This window comes from Harpia harpyja, chromosome 1 (genome assembly GCF_026419915.1).
Source record: "Harpia harpyja isolate bHarHar1 chromosome 1, bHarHar1 primary haplotype, whole genome shotgun sequence".
NCBI lineage: Eukaryota > Metazoa > Chordata > Aves > Accipitriformes > Accipitridae > Harpia > Harpia harpyja.
The window spans coordinates 83,856,995-83,872,127 of record NC_068940.1 but is presented as its reverse complement, the minus strand read 5'-3'; the positions used below and the strand labels follow the sequence as shown (position 1 = coordinate 83,872,127).

General features: G+C 38.7%; 1 protein-coding gene across 5 annotated transcripts in view; it reads left to right on the top strand.

Moving 5' to 3' along the window:
• The window catches only part of CDK14 (cyclin dependent kinase 14), a 330,724-nt gene that overhangs the window by 77,047 nt on the left and 238,544 nt on the right, over positions 1-15,133 (top strand). For all 5 annotated transcript variants that reach the window (XM_052802555.1, XM_052802583.1, XM_052802574.1 and 2 more), the window contains one exon: positions 13,094-13,339. In XM_052802555.1, coding sequence (XP_052658515.1) covers positions 13,094-13,339 — 246 coding nt within the window. The remainder of the gene's footprint in view (positions 1-13,093; positions 13,340-15,133) is intronic.

Sequence of the window (15,133 nt, the reverse complement as noted above, 5' to 3'; positions counted from 1 at the left end):
ATCATTCTATCCTGGAAATTGTATAGAATTCATGTTAGTTGTATTTCAGTTTTGCTGTGTAGGATGTTTTATTATTTAATGTTAAATGGTATACAACTTACCTGAAGAGGAAAATACCAAATATTGCCAAGTGAGCAGTGAGGAAATAAAACCAATAGAAAAAAGCATAATGCCTGTTTATGTATTGTGAAAGTTCAACTTTGTTTAATTAAGTTCTGATGCTTTTCAGTCTACAGGCTTAGTACGTTTGAGTATGTCCTCTCCCAGTTTATCAAATCTTTGCGTAAGTGCAAAGAAAATGTATTTAAACCTGTAGAGAATATGTGTAAAATATGCTTGCCCAGACTTCCCTGTAAATAGTGGGGTTTTTAATGAACAAATGGGTTCCATTGATAAATATTGGCTATAGAAATGTTATTTTAATATCGTGCAGAAGAGTTGTCTTGGAAAGTTATACAGTTTAATGATGGGGGTGGTGGGTTTTGCTGCAGCCTGGGAAAGTGGTGGAACCACCACCCTTAACTTTCAAGTCGACAAGGAATTCCCTGTATTTGGCAAAATAGTCCAGATTACATAAAATTATATAATTATAAAATCTGATTATACTGCTGGTAGGCAGCCATGCAGGAAAAGCCATGCAAAATATCTGCAGTCAGTCTCAGTTTTATGAAGTATTTTCATGAGAAACTTAGTGTACTGTAAGGGTGGAGGACTTCTCACTGATGTTCTAACTGTGTGATTTTTGACCAATTTGATTCTTGGGATTTGTTGTTTGTTGAAAGTGATTCAAGAGGATCTTACAGCTTCGGAGGTGCAAATTGCCACCAACTGCAGAAGGCTTGGCTGTTTTGTACTGTTATACCTTTTTCTTCAGAATTGATTTGAGCACAGTCATAAGTCTACTGCAGCATATGTTTTTGCTTGAACACATCAAAGCAGCAGCAGTGATTTTCATTTCTCTGTTGAAATACCTAGTTTTTTGAAAATTAAGCATTATCTCTATGCTGTTCAGAGAATTCTTATAAAATTGCAGTTGTCCTTATGATGAGCTCTTCTCACTATCAGTTTGAAATCTCTCCTTTTTAAGTTTTATGCGTCTTTGCAAGAAAAGATATACTGGAGTGTTCTTCATACTCTGAATAACTTTAGATGCTATAATTTTCATTATGCCCCGAACAAAATTCTGAGTGGTGGGACATGGTATGTTTGCAGGGGTTCTGCTATTTTTTTCCAGCGTAGCACATTATGTACTGAGAAGCAAGTTTCATTATGCTTCCTTACACCTTTTTGCTTTAAAAGTTATTGTGCTACTGCAAGTCTGACAAACCTGCAGTAGCTGCTAGAAAATTCCTTTAAGACTTTTCATTCAAGTTTTACAGAATCCTGTAACCAGGTCATTTACCTGAGAAAAAAAAAAAGAAAAAAGAACAAGTTAAAAAAAAGAAGTCATGTGTATATGAGATCCAAACACAGATGAGGACTCTCTTGATATAGTTGTTTGTGAAGCTGGCCTTGTCATCCTCGTCTGAACTCTGACTTCCATGAAAGAAAACAATGGCAGAAAGGTTGTGGATGGCTGTTATGAAGATTTCTGGGAGACTGAGTTGGAATATAGGTTATTCAAATCTCTGAACAGTACTCGCACAAGAGAATAATGACAAAGCTGAAGCTCTTTTTCTGTCTATACCTTTATCCTGTGCTGATTTGATAGAGGATACCTTGTCAAATTGAGTGGTTTGGAAGATAATACAGAAGAGAGCAGATCTAGAATCGTTCAGAGAGCTTGTTTTTCCTTGTGACATTGATCTGCCTTGGAAGCTGCGTTTCTCAAGCTGTAGGGTTGTTGACCTCAGGGATGAAGCACCTAAGAGCAGGAGAGATTTCTTTCGTGGTACTAGAATGAAACTTTAAAATGCATTAGCAGAATAAAATAGAGAACTCTCATTACCTAGTTTTTGCTCTAGCTTTTGCTAGAGATAGTAAAAAAAGGAACTTTGGAAGAGAAGGAAGGAAAGGAAAGAAGAAAAAATGCAGAAAAGAGGGAAGGAAATGAAGCAAGTAAATTTTTGTGGTTTTTTAAATGAAGGAACTGGTTTGAATGAAGGAAGGAGAGCCAAACTAATTTACCATTCTAGTCTTGAATTATTTCTTGGGAGGCACTTTTTAAGCATCTGCTGAAGACTCCCATTGGTTTGTAAAGGACAGTACAGCCTGCTGCTTCAGTGCAATGAAGGTTGTTGTCATACCTGACACAAAATGGTTGTAAAACCTTTCCACCTGCAAATGCATATATTTTGCAAAGATGGTTGTGAAACCTGTCCCCTTCCTCCGTTCTTTTTATAAGAAAAGCGCTCTGCAGCATATATGTGAAGGTCGGTCTTGAGTTCTTAAACTACCTTTGTCTGACATTTCAGTCTGAAACAAACTCTCTGGTTCATTGTAATTATAAATGAAGTTTTCATCTCATCATGTCTCATTGCTTTCATCTGACTTCAGGCTCACCCGATAGAAGAATTTAGTTGACTTCTTAGTTGTGTAGTTGGGTTTAAGTCTTATACTGTCAATTGCATGACCATATCTGACCAATAGCGGTATTTTTGTTGCAGTCCCTGCTTGTAGGAGAACAATTCTTCTTTTTATTTTGCATGAGAAGTACTTGATATGACCTGTGAAAGAATCAAAGCACTTGCTAGGGATAGGCAAAGGAGCCTAAAGGAACTAGGTAAAACCTATTTTCAAGGCATGGAGTTGCTTACCATTTATTTTATTAAAAACCTTACCAACAGCCTCAGAATTTAGCAAGAATAGGCATTTTGCTGTCAAGTCTCTCAAGATTTCTCACACTTGAATGTGGAAGTGGGAAGACTTACTGCATTTATGGATGCGCCTTTGATAACTTCATGATCGGGGGGAGTGTTGGAGGATAGACTAAAATTATAAACCTGTAAACTCAGAAAGACTTAATATAATGTTCGTACAAAACTACTAATAATGCACTTATGGAAGGAAAACTGTATAAACTTGCACTGGCACATGTAGCCATCTGTTGGAGCAGGAGGCTGATACGGGAAAGGGATTGAAAATATTTTTTTAATCTTTATTTTTAAATGCTGTTCATATGGTTACAGAGGAGGATAGACAACAGATAAAAACGAGTAACTAAGTAAAAGACTATAGAAACCACCTGTCACAATTTCATGGGAGAGTGTTTATGTTCAGACCTTTCTCCACCACTCTGCTTGTTACCAAAGAGCTGCTGGCTCATGCCTGGAGCTGGAAGCTGCCTCTCCCAGGCTGACACCTCTGTTGATCCGCTCTTCTGTCCTCCTGCTTGGTTTAGTGGAAGAACGACACAACAGCTTTTGGATGCTGTCAGTCCTGAACCAGGTTAATGGAAGCAGCAGCCTGGTTGTAATTGCAGGAAAAGCTTGAATGCTATATTACATGCCACTTACTTTGAGGCAAACCTGAGCATCGTGCAAGTAAAAGGAAGAATTTATTTGCCAGGCTTTATTACTAACACAGTTATTGTATTTTGGGGCATAAGTACAGAAATAGAGCAAACCACCCCTTTAGATCAGCTCTGTTGAGTTTCTGTCTCTTTTCATGTACGTTACAGGCTGTCAGGACTTCTGCATGACCTTTATCTGGGACCCTGTCCTTAGGTGACTCCTCCTGACGACTGTTGTCACAGAACAGGGTTTTGCTTTGAGGACATATGTAGGCTTTTATAGACCTAAAATCTAATCCGGGTTCTCTTCAAAATCAGACCTTTTTTCCTGCGAGGAGAGGAACATCAACTTTAATGGACTGAAAACTCACTTTTCTGAAGTTACGCTGTGCTATGAACAGAAAAAAATACTAATTTTAGAAATGCTTAGCTACACCTTGCCATGTCCAAGGGACATACAGTCATGTGCAGGAATTCCTGACTCCAGGATTGCACTTGATTCAGTAATTATGCTAATATTCAGCTATTAATTTAGCAGAATAAATATGTGCCATATTGCAGGTCTGGGGCGGGTGGGGGGGGAAGAAAGAGTTGTGTAAGCACTGCCCATAATAACTTCCAGTATAAAACTTTATTTTTTCCTTGATTCAGGTGTTTGAACTTCTCAGATTTGTATGATCTTGGGATTCCTACTCCAGGTCTGATCACTTGGCCTTTCTGTGAGTGACTTGTTTCTCACTTGGCAATTCAGCACAGACATTTAATCTGCTCATTGAGTTCAGTGTTTCAGACAAACACAGAGAATTAATGTCAGAACTTCCAGTTCAAAAATTCTTCCATCTGGCACTTCAGTGACCTTTTTATATTTGCCTTCTTCCATATGACAAAGACAGTTGGTTTAACATCAGCTTCGACTTCAGAAATAAAATGGCCGTTTTTGGAGAGTGCCTTTGAGATGAGCTGTGGGAGATGTATGAGTAAGTTTGTGCTAGGTACAGCAAGGAGCATACCATATCCCCAGATACCATTTTCAGTCTCCAAGCTTTCTTTTCAGTTGCGTTTGCTTATTCATAGCTAGCATTGCTAGCAATCTCTGCATCCAAATAAAGCTGAACAAATAATACCCAAGACATGAATTATAGTTCTGGGACACAGTTGAGCCTGTTACCCCCAGAGGTTACCAGAGAGAAACAACAGGCCATCAGGGCAGGAAAAGAAATGCCTATTTTATAATCATTTTTTCCTCACATATTCCTTCCTTCCTTGTGTGACCATTACTCTATTTCTTGTCCTTTGTTTTTTCCCCCTTTATTCTTCTACCTTTCTCAAGTTCTCTCACTGCTGTTTTTAGCTGTGCCCATCAAATGTTCAAACCACAGAGCTGGTGCTGGTGATTACAGGGAAGAGTGAGTGTTGAAGGAGCTCTTTCAAATTTGGGCCTGATTGCACTGGTAGTTCCAGTATGAACTTGCTGGTGATGTCATGCAGCATTACCTGCTCTACTTCCCCTTTCACAATTTTATTTGCTCCCTTATCTCATCACTTGCTCTTCCTTGATCTTTTCCCGTATTGTAGCTTTCTCACCAACTGAACTCTCTTCTCGATCCGTTCGTGTTTCTGCTTGTGGGTGCAGCAGCCTTTTGCTGACCCTCTCTTCTCGGGGGAGATGGAGAGTGCTACCAGCTGGGACAAGAAGAAGCGGACAAGACCTGTGGTTATAACAAGAAGGAGCCACCCTGCTGCTTTGTTTTTCAAAGAGAATGATTCTCCAGATAGCTGCGTTTTTATTTTGAACAAAGCTGCTTATAATACTCCAGAACATTCCCAAATTGTGTTTTATAAGTAGCAAATGTCACATTCCAGTGCTGCCAGAATCCGCAGATGACTTGTGTAGTTCCCAAGGCATGATAGAAAATAACATGCTTATAAAAAATAATGAAAACTTGTATCCAGATAGGATTTTTTCAGTGAAAATTAATGCTGGCCTTATGCTCTCAACAATTCAGCTGTTAGGTTAGTAGTCACTTGGCTATTTTTGATTTTTTCTTTATTCATCTGTCAGCTAAATGCAAGTGCTAAGTCTTATTCTCTGTAATAATGAGATTGTTGTGCTACCTTCCAGAGCGGTTTGGCTCTACAAATTATAATCTATATCTTCATAACATTTCACTTAAAAAAGCCCAAGTGCTTTACAAAATTAATTAGTGCTCCCAGTTTCTGCTTGTGATAGGGGCAGGATCGATATTACAAACAGAAAAATGGAATTGTGGAGAGGTTAAGGGACTTCCTTGCCTCAAGTCACTCAGTAATTTATTTATTTTTGCTGGGTGGGTGCTAGGTCTTGCATTTCCCTATATCAAGTCCTTTCGTACTCCTTCTCTTGGAATGGTACAAATAGGGGGAATTCAGATGATTTCTTCTGATTTTTCAGTAAGAATTTTGGATGTTTGCTCTGGTATTACCCAGCTGACTACTTCTTCCCGGGATGTACACAGTGGCAATGACTGATAGAGGATAGCAGATGGATGGCAATTTTTTAATATTTTACATAAGTCCATAGGTACTGGATGACCAATGTAAACATTTGTAGGATGTTAAATGTAGGAATTAAAAAACAGATAATGCATCTTCTTAAAAGACATGATGCGCTTCAGAGTAGTATGTCTTTACACTATACAAACATTCTTAGGTTTTTTCCTTCTGTGTGGTAGGATGTCTGGTCTGTCATGCCAAAGTTGATTGTTCTTTGTTATTGAGGATATCTTTATTCATATGAATAAATTCCACTGATATGGGACAGCCTATCTTTTACTAAGTACCCTAATAGGTGATTAATTCAGGGGGCATTCATGACTGGTATTAAAATTCATGAACCATAAGGACTATAAATTACTTACATGTTTTAACTGATCACTCTCACTCTTTAAATGCTATATTACTTTAAACAGTAAATAAATTAATCCAGCAACCTTTAATTCTAAGAATCCTGTTTTTCTGGGACCTCTTAATTTTGCTGACAGTGATGAAGTGAAAAAAATCTTGCATTGAAACTGTATCACGATAACTAAATCTGATAAACCTTTTTTTTTTTTTTACATTAATCCCAAATGCAGATTAAGGAGTATTGCTTGAAATGATTTAAGGTGATTCAAAGAGACATCTTTATTTAGAAATTATTCCATGAATTGTTATACTGATTTTTATTTATTTGATGGGGCTTATTATGGACGTTATACATGGAGCAAAAATACACTTCTTGTGATTTCAGTCTCTTAACTTCAGCAGTAGTCTTTATGGGAAAAATGTGGCTATTTGCAGACATTATGTCTTGAGATACGATACTCTGATGTTAGGGTGGGGCTGTAGGAAACTGTAGCCCAGTGATCCTTACTGATGTAATGATGACTAAGCCTGTTTACCCTAGAGCAGCAGCCTTGGGATCTTCTCAATTGATTGTGAGACTAAATAGGGTGAGATGGGAAAAAAGACTGTCCAAGCTGTTCTGTTGTCTGTCATGCATTGCCTTCTGATTCTGATCAGCAGCTAAGAAAGTTGCAAAGTATAAACTATGTTATGCTTTTTTGTGGTTCTAAGATTAGTAATTTTGAAGTGCCCTTTCTTTAACGCTCTAGGTGTGTGGTAATGGCTTTTTTTACTTGAAATAAATAAAAACACATGGAGAAACACTAAAAAAACTTTTAATACCAAACTGCACTAACTTTAGTGGGGCTGCTTTTTATTTTGCTTTACGTTGCCAGAATCTGTGATAGGTCAAGTAATATTGGAATTGACATGAATATTCTGATTTTCTAGGTAAATCTTCCCTTTGCTATTTTTTTCAAAAGTAGAGAAGAGCTCTTCAGCCAACTGCAAAGTGGCTGCTCGTGCTGTAGCTTTTAAGTGGCAAAATTACTTCTGTCTCATCATCTCTCTTTTTGTCTTACCTTTTTAGTTGAGACTGAGTAAATAATTGTGGACAAATTTAAAAAGTGGGTTTATTTCGGTCATCAGGGTGTGGAGAATATATGAGATACCAGTGGCTGCTCTGGTGACTACTTGGTGTATTGGCATACTGTTTGGCAGGAGTGTGTGTAACAACTTGGGGAAATACAATTGTGTATTTAATATTAATGATCCTTATGTGAGAAATGTAATGGGCAGGATGTTCATGGAGAGGTGCTTCTGTTGGACCATACCTGGGCTGACAGGCATATTTTCTCCAAGGCTGGGGTCAGGGACTCTCAGCTACTAATAGTTACCTCGCTGGGTAGAAACAGTCATTGCTTTTTTCAGATTAAATCCTTTGCCAGAAAGACACCAAGTCCCTGGAAGTTTCTGAGTGCTGCTTTGGAAGTGTTTTTCCAAACAGTAACTTCAAACACAAAAAATGAGTTTCTGTAGGACCACTCTGTTCTCTGTGGAGAAGAGCAAGACTCTTTCCAAAGGGAGATTGGGTGTTGGAGTCTAGTTTAGGTTTTCCAGGACTTTCATCTTGGAACTGAAGCAGAGACTTGGGGGATGAATGTCCTACATGTAAAGTTCTCTGGTGTGAATACCATACATACCATTGCCATTGTTTTGTTTTACCTTTTTTACATGGTGGAAATTTTTTTTTTTTTTTTATCATCTGCCCCTTGTCCCTGCTCCTCTGTCACCGTTTTTGCCAACATCTGTTTTTCAGCATGCTTCTCTGAGGTACTGCTGTTGGGATTCCTGCCAGGCGGGAACTTAGGTGGCAGAAAGCAGCCATACTCTCTCTTATGTCTGATGTCTGGGGCCACCTGACATGCCCAAGGTCAGAGGTGGTGAATCAGCCAGTGACTTCCTTGAGCCTTTACTATCTGACATAAGGTTTGGAAGGACAGTAATGTCTGCTGAACAGTCCTTACAGGACAGTTTTTTGAAGTATTGCCTGTTCCACTTGTAATAATCTATGTTGTTAAATGTATTAAGTTAATTGGCCTATTTTTAAATCCTGTTTCCTATAAAGAAGAGAGAAAGCATAAACAAAGATCCCGTTCCTCTGGTCCCCATAGTTATGAGGGCTGCTGGCAGAAATACCTCTTCTGAAAGTGATAACCGTGACTTTATTGCACCACTTTTAAAAGCCAAATAGTTTCTGAAATAGTTTATACTCCTGAAAGTTATGCTTTGAATGTAGTTTTTGGTGGGAGAAGTACCAAATCATGGCAGTAACTCCCGAAGGGGCAAGAATCACTTAAAGTGTTGACATACCTTAATGTTTACTTGTATGATGACTTTTGTTAAAGAAACAGTAATTAAAATTGCTTAATGGCTCATGCTGTTTGCTAGACAGAAGTTTTTTTAAATGGATATCACATTCATACTGAAAAGTTCTTGCCTCCTTTTTCTCTTGATTGCATTTGTTGCTAAGTAGTATTTAGCCTAAGTCAAGGATTTTTCAGCTTCTCATGGCCAAGCAGCAAGAAGGCTGGAGGGGCACAAGAAGTTGGGAGGGGACACAGCCAGGGCAGCTGACCCAAACTGGCCAAAGGGGTATTCCATACCATGTGACATCATGCCCAGTATGTAAACTGGGGGGAGTTGGCCTGGGGGGATCGCTGCTTGGGAACTAACTGGGCGTCAGTCGGCGAGTGGTGAGCAACTGCACTGTGCATCACTTGTTTTGTATCTTCCAATCCTTTTATTATTGTTATTATTATAATTATTAGTTTCTTCTTTTCTGTTGTATTAAACTGTTCTTATCTCAACCCACGAGTTTTACTTTTCTTTCCTGATTCTCTCCCTCATCCCACTGGGTTGGGGGGGAGTGAGTGAGTGGCTGGGGTGAGTGAGTGAGGTGCTTAGTTACCGGCTGGGGTTAAACCACGACAAAAGCCTAATTGTCATCTTGTGTCTGACAAACCAAGATATCACCTGTGTTGTCTCTACATACATTTGAGGTAAATACTTGTAATAGTTAAGATGCCATTGATCACATCTTCATGTAGCACCCGTTTTGGACTGTGGTGGCATTTGCAGCATCTCAATGAGTGTCTGAGCCCCACTGTTTTAAGTACAGCATTATTTAGATTTACAGAGGAAGGGCAAGAAGGGACGATGAATCATGTACATTGACTTCCTATATGTCATGAGCTCTTCCACTTGTTTAAATTTGTGTTTTATTCTGGTAATTGTAGCTAAAGCAGATATTCAGAGACTGCACTGGCAAGAGATAGTTTCCACTACTTTCTGGATTGTCATCTTCATTGGCATGCACAAGGGTTGTTCTGCATGTAGCGTTAGTAAAAAAATAGTCCCCACTCTGAAGAACCTATGGCTTATGTAGATAAAATAGATGAAATAGAATAGTGTAAAAAGAAAGGTCCTGTCTTACAGATGGCAAAATGGACTCAGAGGGAAATTCTGACTCGCCCAGAGGATCACACAGAAGCATCCAAAAGAGGCTGAAAATGAACGTGTGTCCTTTGTGACAAATACTATGCTTTAACTGGAAAATGGTCCTTACTCTCCTACGCAAAAAGAAAGCTGGAAATAAGAGGGTGGGTTAGCCATCTCCTGACTACCAGCAAGGAACTACCAGGTGGTAGACAGTGGTTCACAGGTCTAAGAGCTTCTGATGCTAAGTATTTGTATGTATCATTTGAGAGGCTGAAATTTATAAGAATAACTTTTGTTATGGACTACAAGGGGAAAATGATACTTGAAACACTGAATTGGTGTAATAGAAAAATTCAAATCTGTACTGTTCCTAAAAGTGATCTGGTCGCGCTAGTGAAATCTAAGATCACTTGTATGCACAGAACATCTCCAGAATACGTTATGCATCAGTCTTGCTCAGTACACTGTTGCTTTTTTACATGTTAAGTCACTACAGAATAAGTTCTACCATTAGCTGGACACAAGACTGGCAGGTCAGCGTGCCCGCTGCCCAGGGGCAGAAGCAAGGCTATTGTGGTAGCGTAGCTCTTGCTGATGGAGGGAATCCTGAAATTACCGATGAGTTTACTGCAACCTTAAGCTGTGTAATTTTGAAGTTACAGCCAGTGGTCCGTACTGATGTTTCAGACCTGCTCCTTTCAGATTTCACAGAGCAGAGTTTCAGCATGAAGTTGGCCTATCAATGACAGAATGTAAAACAACCACTTAAATACTGTTTCTCTTCAGAGTTTTATAGGCAGGGTAGACGGATTGGAAATGTGTACCCTTCAACAGCAGCATAAGCTCAGCTCTGTTGGCTTCACAGTGCGCTGTGGTCAGTGGTCACTTGGAGAGAATGTTTTATTTCTGCTAGGGAACTCTTGATATAGGTGAGGGAGAAGTGATGAATGAACCCCCTTGCCAGTGCTGGCAGGAGAAGCGCTGCAGTTGCAGAGCAGGCAGAGGAGCGCAGGGAGCAGCCCCTGCTTTTGCACTTCTCTGCGGTCTTCACTCTTTCCCACTGGTGATGCTGGTGTTCAGCCTGTGCATGCACTGAGGTGTTTGACTTCTGAGCGGGGGGCTGGTTGGTGTACATCTTGGTTTTAGTCATTTGCAAGTTTGAAGTTGGCTATTAGAAGATGATTGTGGGGATTTTTATCCTACTCCAGATTCAGTCAAGTGACCTGAAGGTTAAAGTGTCTCCCTTCAATATCTAATTCCAAACTATTATTGCTTCCAGTAGAGACGATCAATAGTAACAGATGTCTTGCATTTATTTTTTTTTTAATGCAATGCTTACTTGGCCCACGTTAGAGCTAGACATGGAGATTTTCCAGTGGAAAAAGAAACTAGAAGCAGCACTCATGGCATTATTATCTATAATATGTTTATAGCTGTGGATTCCCATGGATCTGGAGAGGACAGTGGGAAGTATGTGGGTGCATGTCTGTGTGCATTTAAGTTGTTTTAGGGAAAAGAAGCCAATTAATTTTACAAGAAGGCTAATTAAAAATTCTTTGTGCAGCAGCTCTTTATCTTTTCTCTCTGAAGTAATATATCTTTTCTCTCTGAAGTAATAGACCAAAATTACATAATTGCCTTAATTTTGGCCTGAGAGGGAATTATCATTTGGAATGAAGCGGGGCTGTTCCTTTTCTCAGTTAAAACTTGGTTAAGTTTTAGTCTTGGAGAAACTGCTTTAATGAGAAGAAATGTGAACCCTTGTAAAGCCTCGTTTGTAATGCTAGTAATGTCCTTCATTAGAGTTGACCTGGTGTATGATTGTTCGCCCAGATGGCACTGTGCAGGAAAGTACTTTAAATTTTTAATGTACAAAAGAAGTCTTTGATCTACTGTTACAGTGGATCATCAAAACCACAAAACATTAAAAAAACCAAGGTATATTCACCCAGTATTTCTATAAACAATTGAAGTAAGTTGGATCTCAAGGCACAGAATTCCTCCAGGGAAATGGCAAAGAATAATTTCTTGGAGAATTGGAGTGTATTGGAGCATATTGGAGACACTTTGGGTTATGGGGGAAGAGTCCTGATTAAATGGTAATGGTAAATACTTTTTTTAAATTTTTTTCATATTAACTATTTTATGACAGCAAGTTTTCAAAAATGCTTAGATTGTAGGTGCTTGAATGAAACATTATGCTTCTTTAATTGTATGTATGTGAACAACGTGGTTGACAGCAAATTAACGCTGTTTATCCTTAAATACTTGCAAATATCACAGAAAAAATACATTGTAGATTCTTTTGATTTGCCTTATGATTTAAGGAGCCTCTTAGATCTGCCTGCATCACATTTCATAGCTTTTCCCCGTAGCCTGAAAGCTAAAATTATTTATTTTCTTCCCAAATAAAAGTTGAGTCTCTTACGGGTGAAAACAGAAGCTGAGGCCTCAAATACAACCCTCTACCAACTGCGTGATTTAAAAAAAAAAGTCTTATACGTTGTAATGTATTAAAATTAAAACCATAAACGTACATGACTGGAGTATCTAAACTCACTGTTCTGCTTATTTAGTTCTTTTGAACAAGCAATAGTGTATTTTGGTAGCTCAAGCAGCAAGTTGCAGTCTTCAGGGCTTGGCAGAGTCATACTTCACAGTAACAAAGAACTGAATTTCTGCACTTTAGCGTGCCATTAAGCTGCAGTCTCACGTTTCACTGCCTGGGAACTGATTTGCTGATTTGATTTCTCTGAGACATATGGTGATGATAATAATAACACTGTATAAGCATTATTTAAAAATACAATAATATACCAGTATTGGATCTTTGGCAGGCCAGCACTGAAGTGCACACACAAACTACCATCATTTATTTAAGTTTTGTCTCATCCACTTTTAAACAAATGGAAATCAATACGGCTTGTGGATATCGGTGGCTAGACTGGAGAAAGAAGTGAAGTGACATTGTTGCTAAGAACATGTTGTACAAGAAAACACAAACGTATGAATTTTATGTGTGTTCCTCTCTTTGTCTTTCTTTTTCAGGATCTTCTAGTACACTGTACAAAGATAGGCTTTTTATTGTTATGACTGTGCTCTGTGTCCCCTATGTAAAATGCATCCCTATGTAAAATGCATGTGTTGCTTCCTATTTTAATGTAGAAATAGAAGATGAATGCTTATGAAGTCCAATGCCTTTTTTGATGCTGGCTGATGTATGGATTGACATAGACTTTAAGCCTGTTAGAGTCAATGAATGCTGTTTTTTCCTTTCAGATATGTGTCACAAAGATGTCTACACGGAACTGCCAGGGAATGGATTCAGTGATCAAACCTCTGGATACAATTCCTGAGGATAAAAAAGTACGGGTTCAGAGGACACAGAGTAGTTTTGATCCATTTGAGAAACCAACTAATCAAGTGAAGAGAGTTCATTCGGAGAACAACGCTTGCATTAACTTCAAAACTTCATCTGCAGGGAAGGAATCTCCTAAAGTCAGGCGGCACTCCAGCCCCAGCTCTGTAAGTGCACAGTCCTGACACCTGTGTGCGTACCAAATGGTGAAATTAATAACACCAGATAAATGTTTTCTTGCTTAAGAAGGAATTGATTACTTGGATTACTTGGCTGCTATTAAAGATGTTTCCCATATATGTTTGTAGTGTTATGTATAAAATAGTATAAGCAAATGGAACTTGAAAAGGAATATATTTTGAAATTCCTCTCAGATATTAGCTGGGGTGTCTTATGGGATTTCTAAGCACTTTCCTCTCCTGATCCTGGCGTGGCATTACAGCTGCTATAATGTTTATGTTGCAAATTTTGCAAAGGGTTGCTTATTTCTGAAGAGGAATTCTTTCCCATGAAGTTTAGGAAACCATATGAATTGCCTTTTTGTTTTTTAGATTTAGGTTTTAGAGAAACAGATCAGATTTGACAGATTTTGCTTACGTTTTAAAATTCTCGTTTTAAAATCAAGTAGTAAAAATAACACTTATTTCCATGTTAGAAACTTTGTGTGTGAGAGAGAGAGAGAAGAGAGAGAAACAACTGAGAAGGGTTTGGCAACACATCATCATTGTTGTTTTATTCTCAACTATTTTAAAAGAAACTAGATAAATAAAATGTCATATCTTTCATGAATAATGCCCAGAACACATTGCCCCCAAAAGACCTTCAAAATTATTGAAAAACTATTTCTGTTATGCTTTGGCAAGCAAAATCCATATTAATGTGACCTTTGAGTTGAAGACTACAGATCTAAGCAGAATGGATGTAACGCTTCAAATCTTAGTTGGCGTGAAATAATTTAAAAGGTTGATTGCCTCTTCTTTTTTCTTTTCTTTCTTTTTTGTTTTGCTCTATCCTCTGGACATCTTCTCTCCTCCCTACAGAAGTTTGACTGAATCCTGTCAGACTTCTAAGAAGAAATGACAGAGATCCATTTTCTGTAGATGAGCTTCATTTAACCCATGTGAATTTAACAGATAAGATGTCATGTCTCCAGGGGACTGTCCTTTTTAGAAAAGGTTACATTTTAAAATGTAACCATCTGTAGCAAAAACAAATTTGCTTTTTCATCATTGACTGGCATTATATAGCTGCTGCCAAAGTCGTCTCTGGTGTGTTCCAGATGAGTCCATAACAAGGAGTTCTTACCATAGAACTTTTACAATCATTAAGGATGGATGGAGTCGTTTGCACCGTGTTTACTTGAGCATGATGCCTGATTATTGTTTGGCACCACAACTGTCAATTTAAATGACTTTTTTTGAAAGTCTTTCCTTAAGTTCTTTTGTGGTATTAACTCGCTCCCCATCTCCGCTGTTCTTATCTTGTTCCTCTTAGAAACTATTACTGATTTCTGTTAATGATTTATGTACTACTTTTCTATTAAAACTGAAGGGTTTTATTTGCTTTGCTTCCTGTCGTGGTTTAAGCCCAGCTGGCAACAAAGCACCATGCAGCCGCTCACTCACCCCTTCCCCTCCGGCCCTGGTGGGATGAGGAGGAGAAAATATAAAGAAAAGCTCGTGGGTCGAGACAAGGACAGGGAGGGATCACTCACCAGTTATGGTCACGGGCAAAAGACAGACTCAACTTGGGGAAAAAACAAAATCAATTTAATTTACTACCAATCAAATCAAAACAAGGATAATGGGAAGTAAAACCAAATCTTAAAACCCCTTCCCCCACCCCTCCCTCCTTCCTGGCTCAACTTCACTCCCTATTTTCTCTGCCTCCTCCCCCTCAGTGGCACAGGGGGATGGAGAATGAAGGTTGCAGTCAGTTCATCACATGTTGTCTCTGCCGCT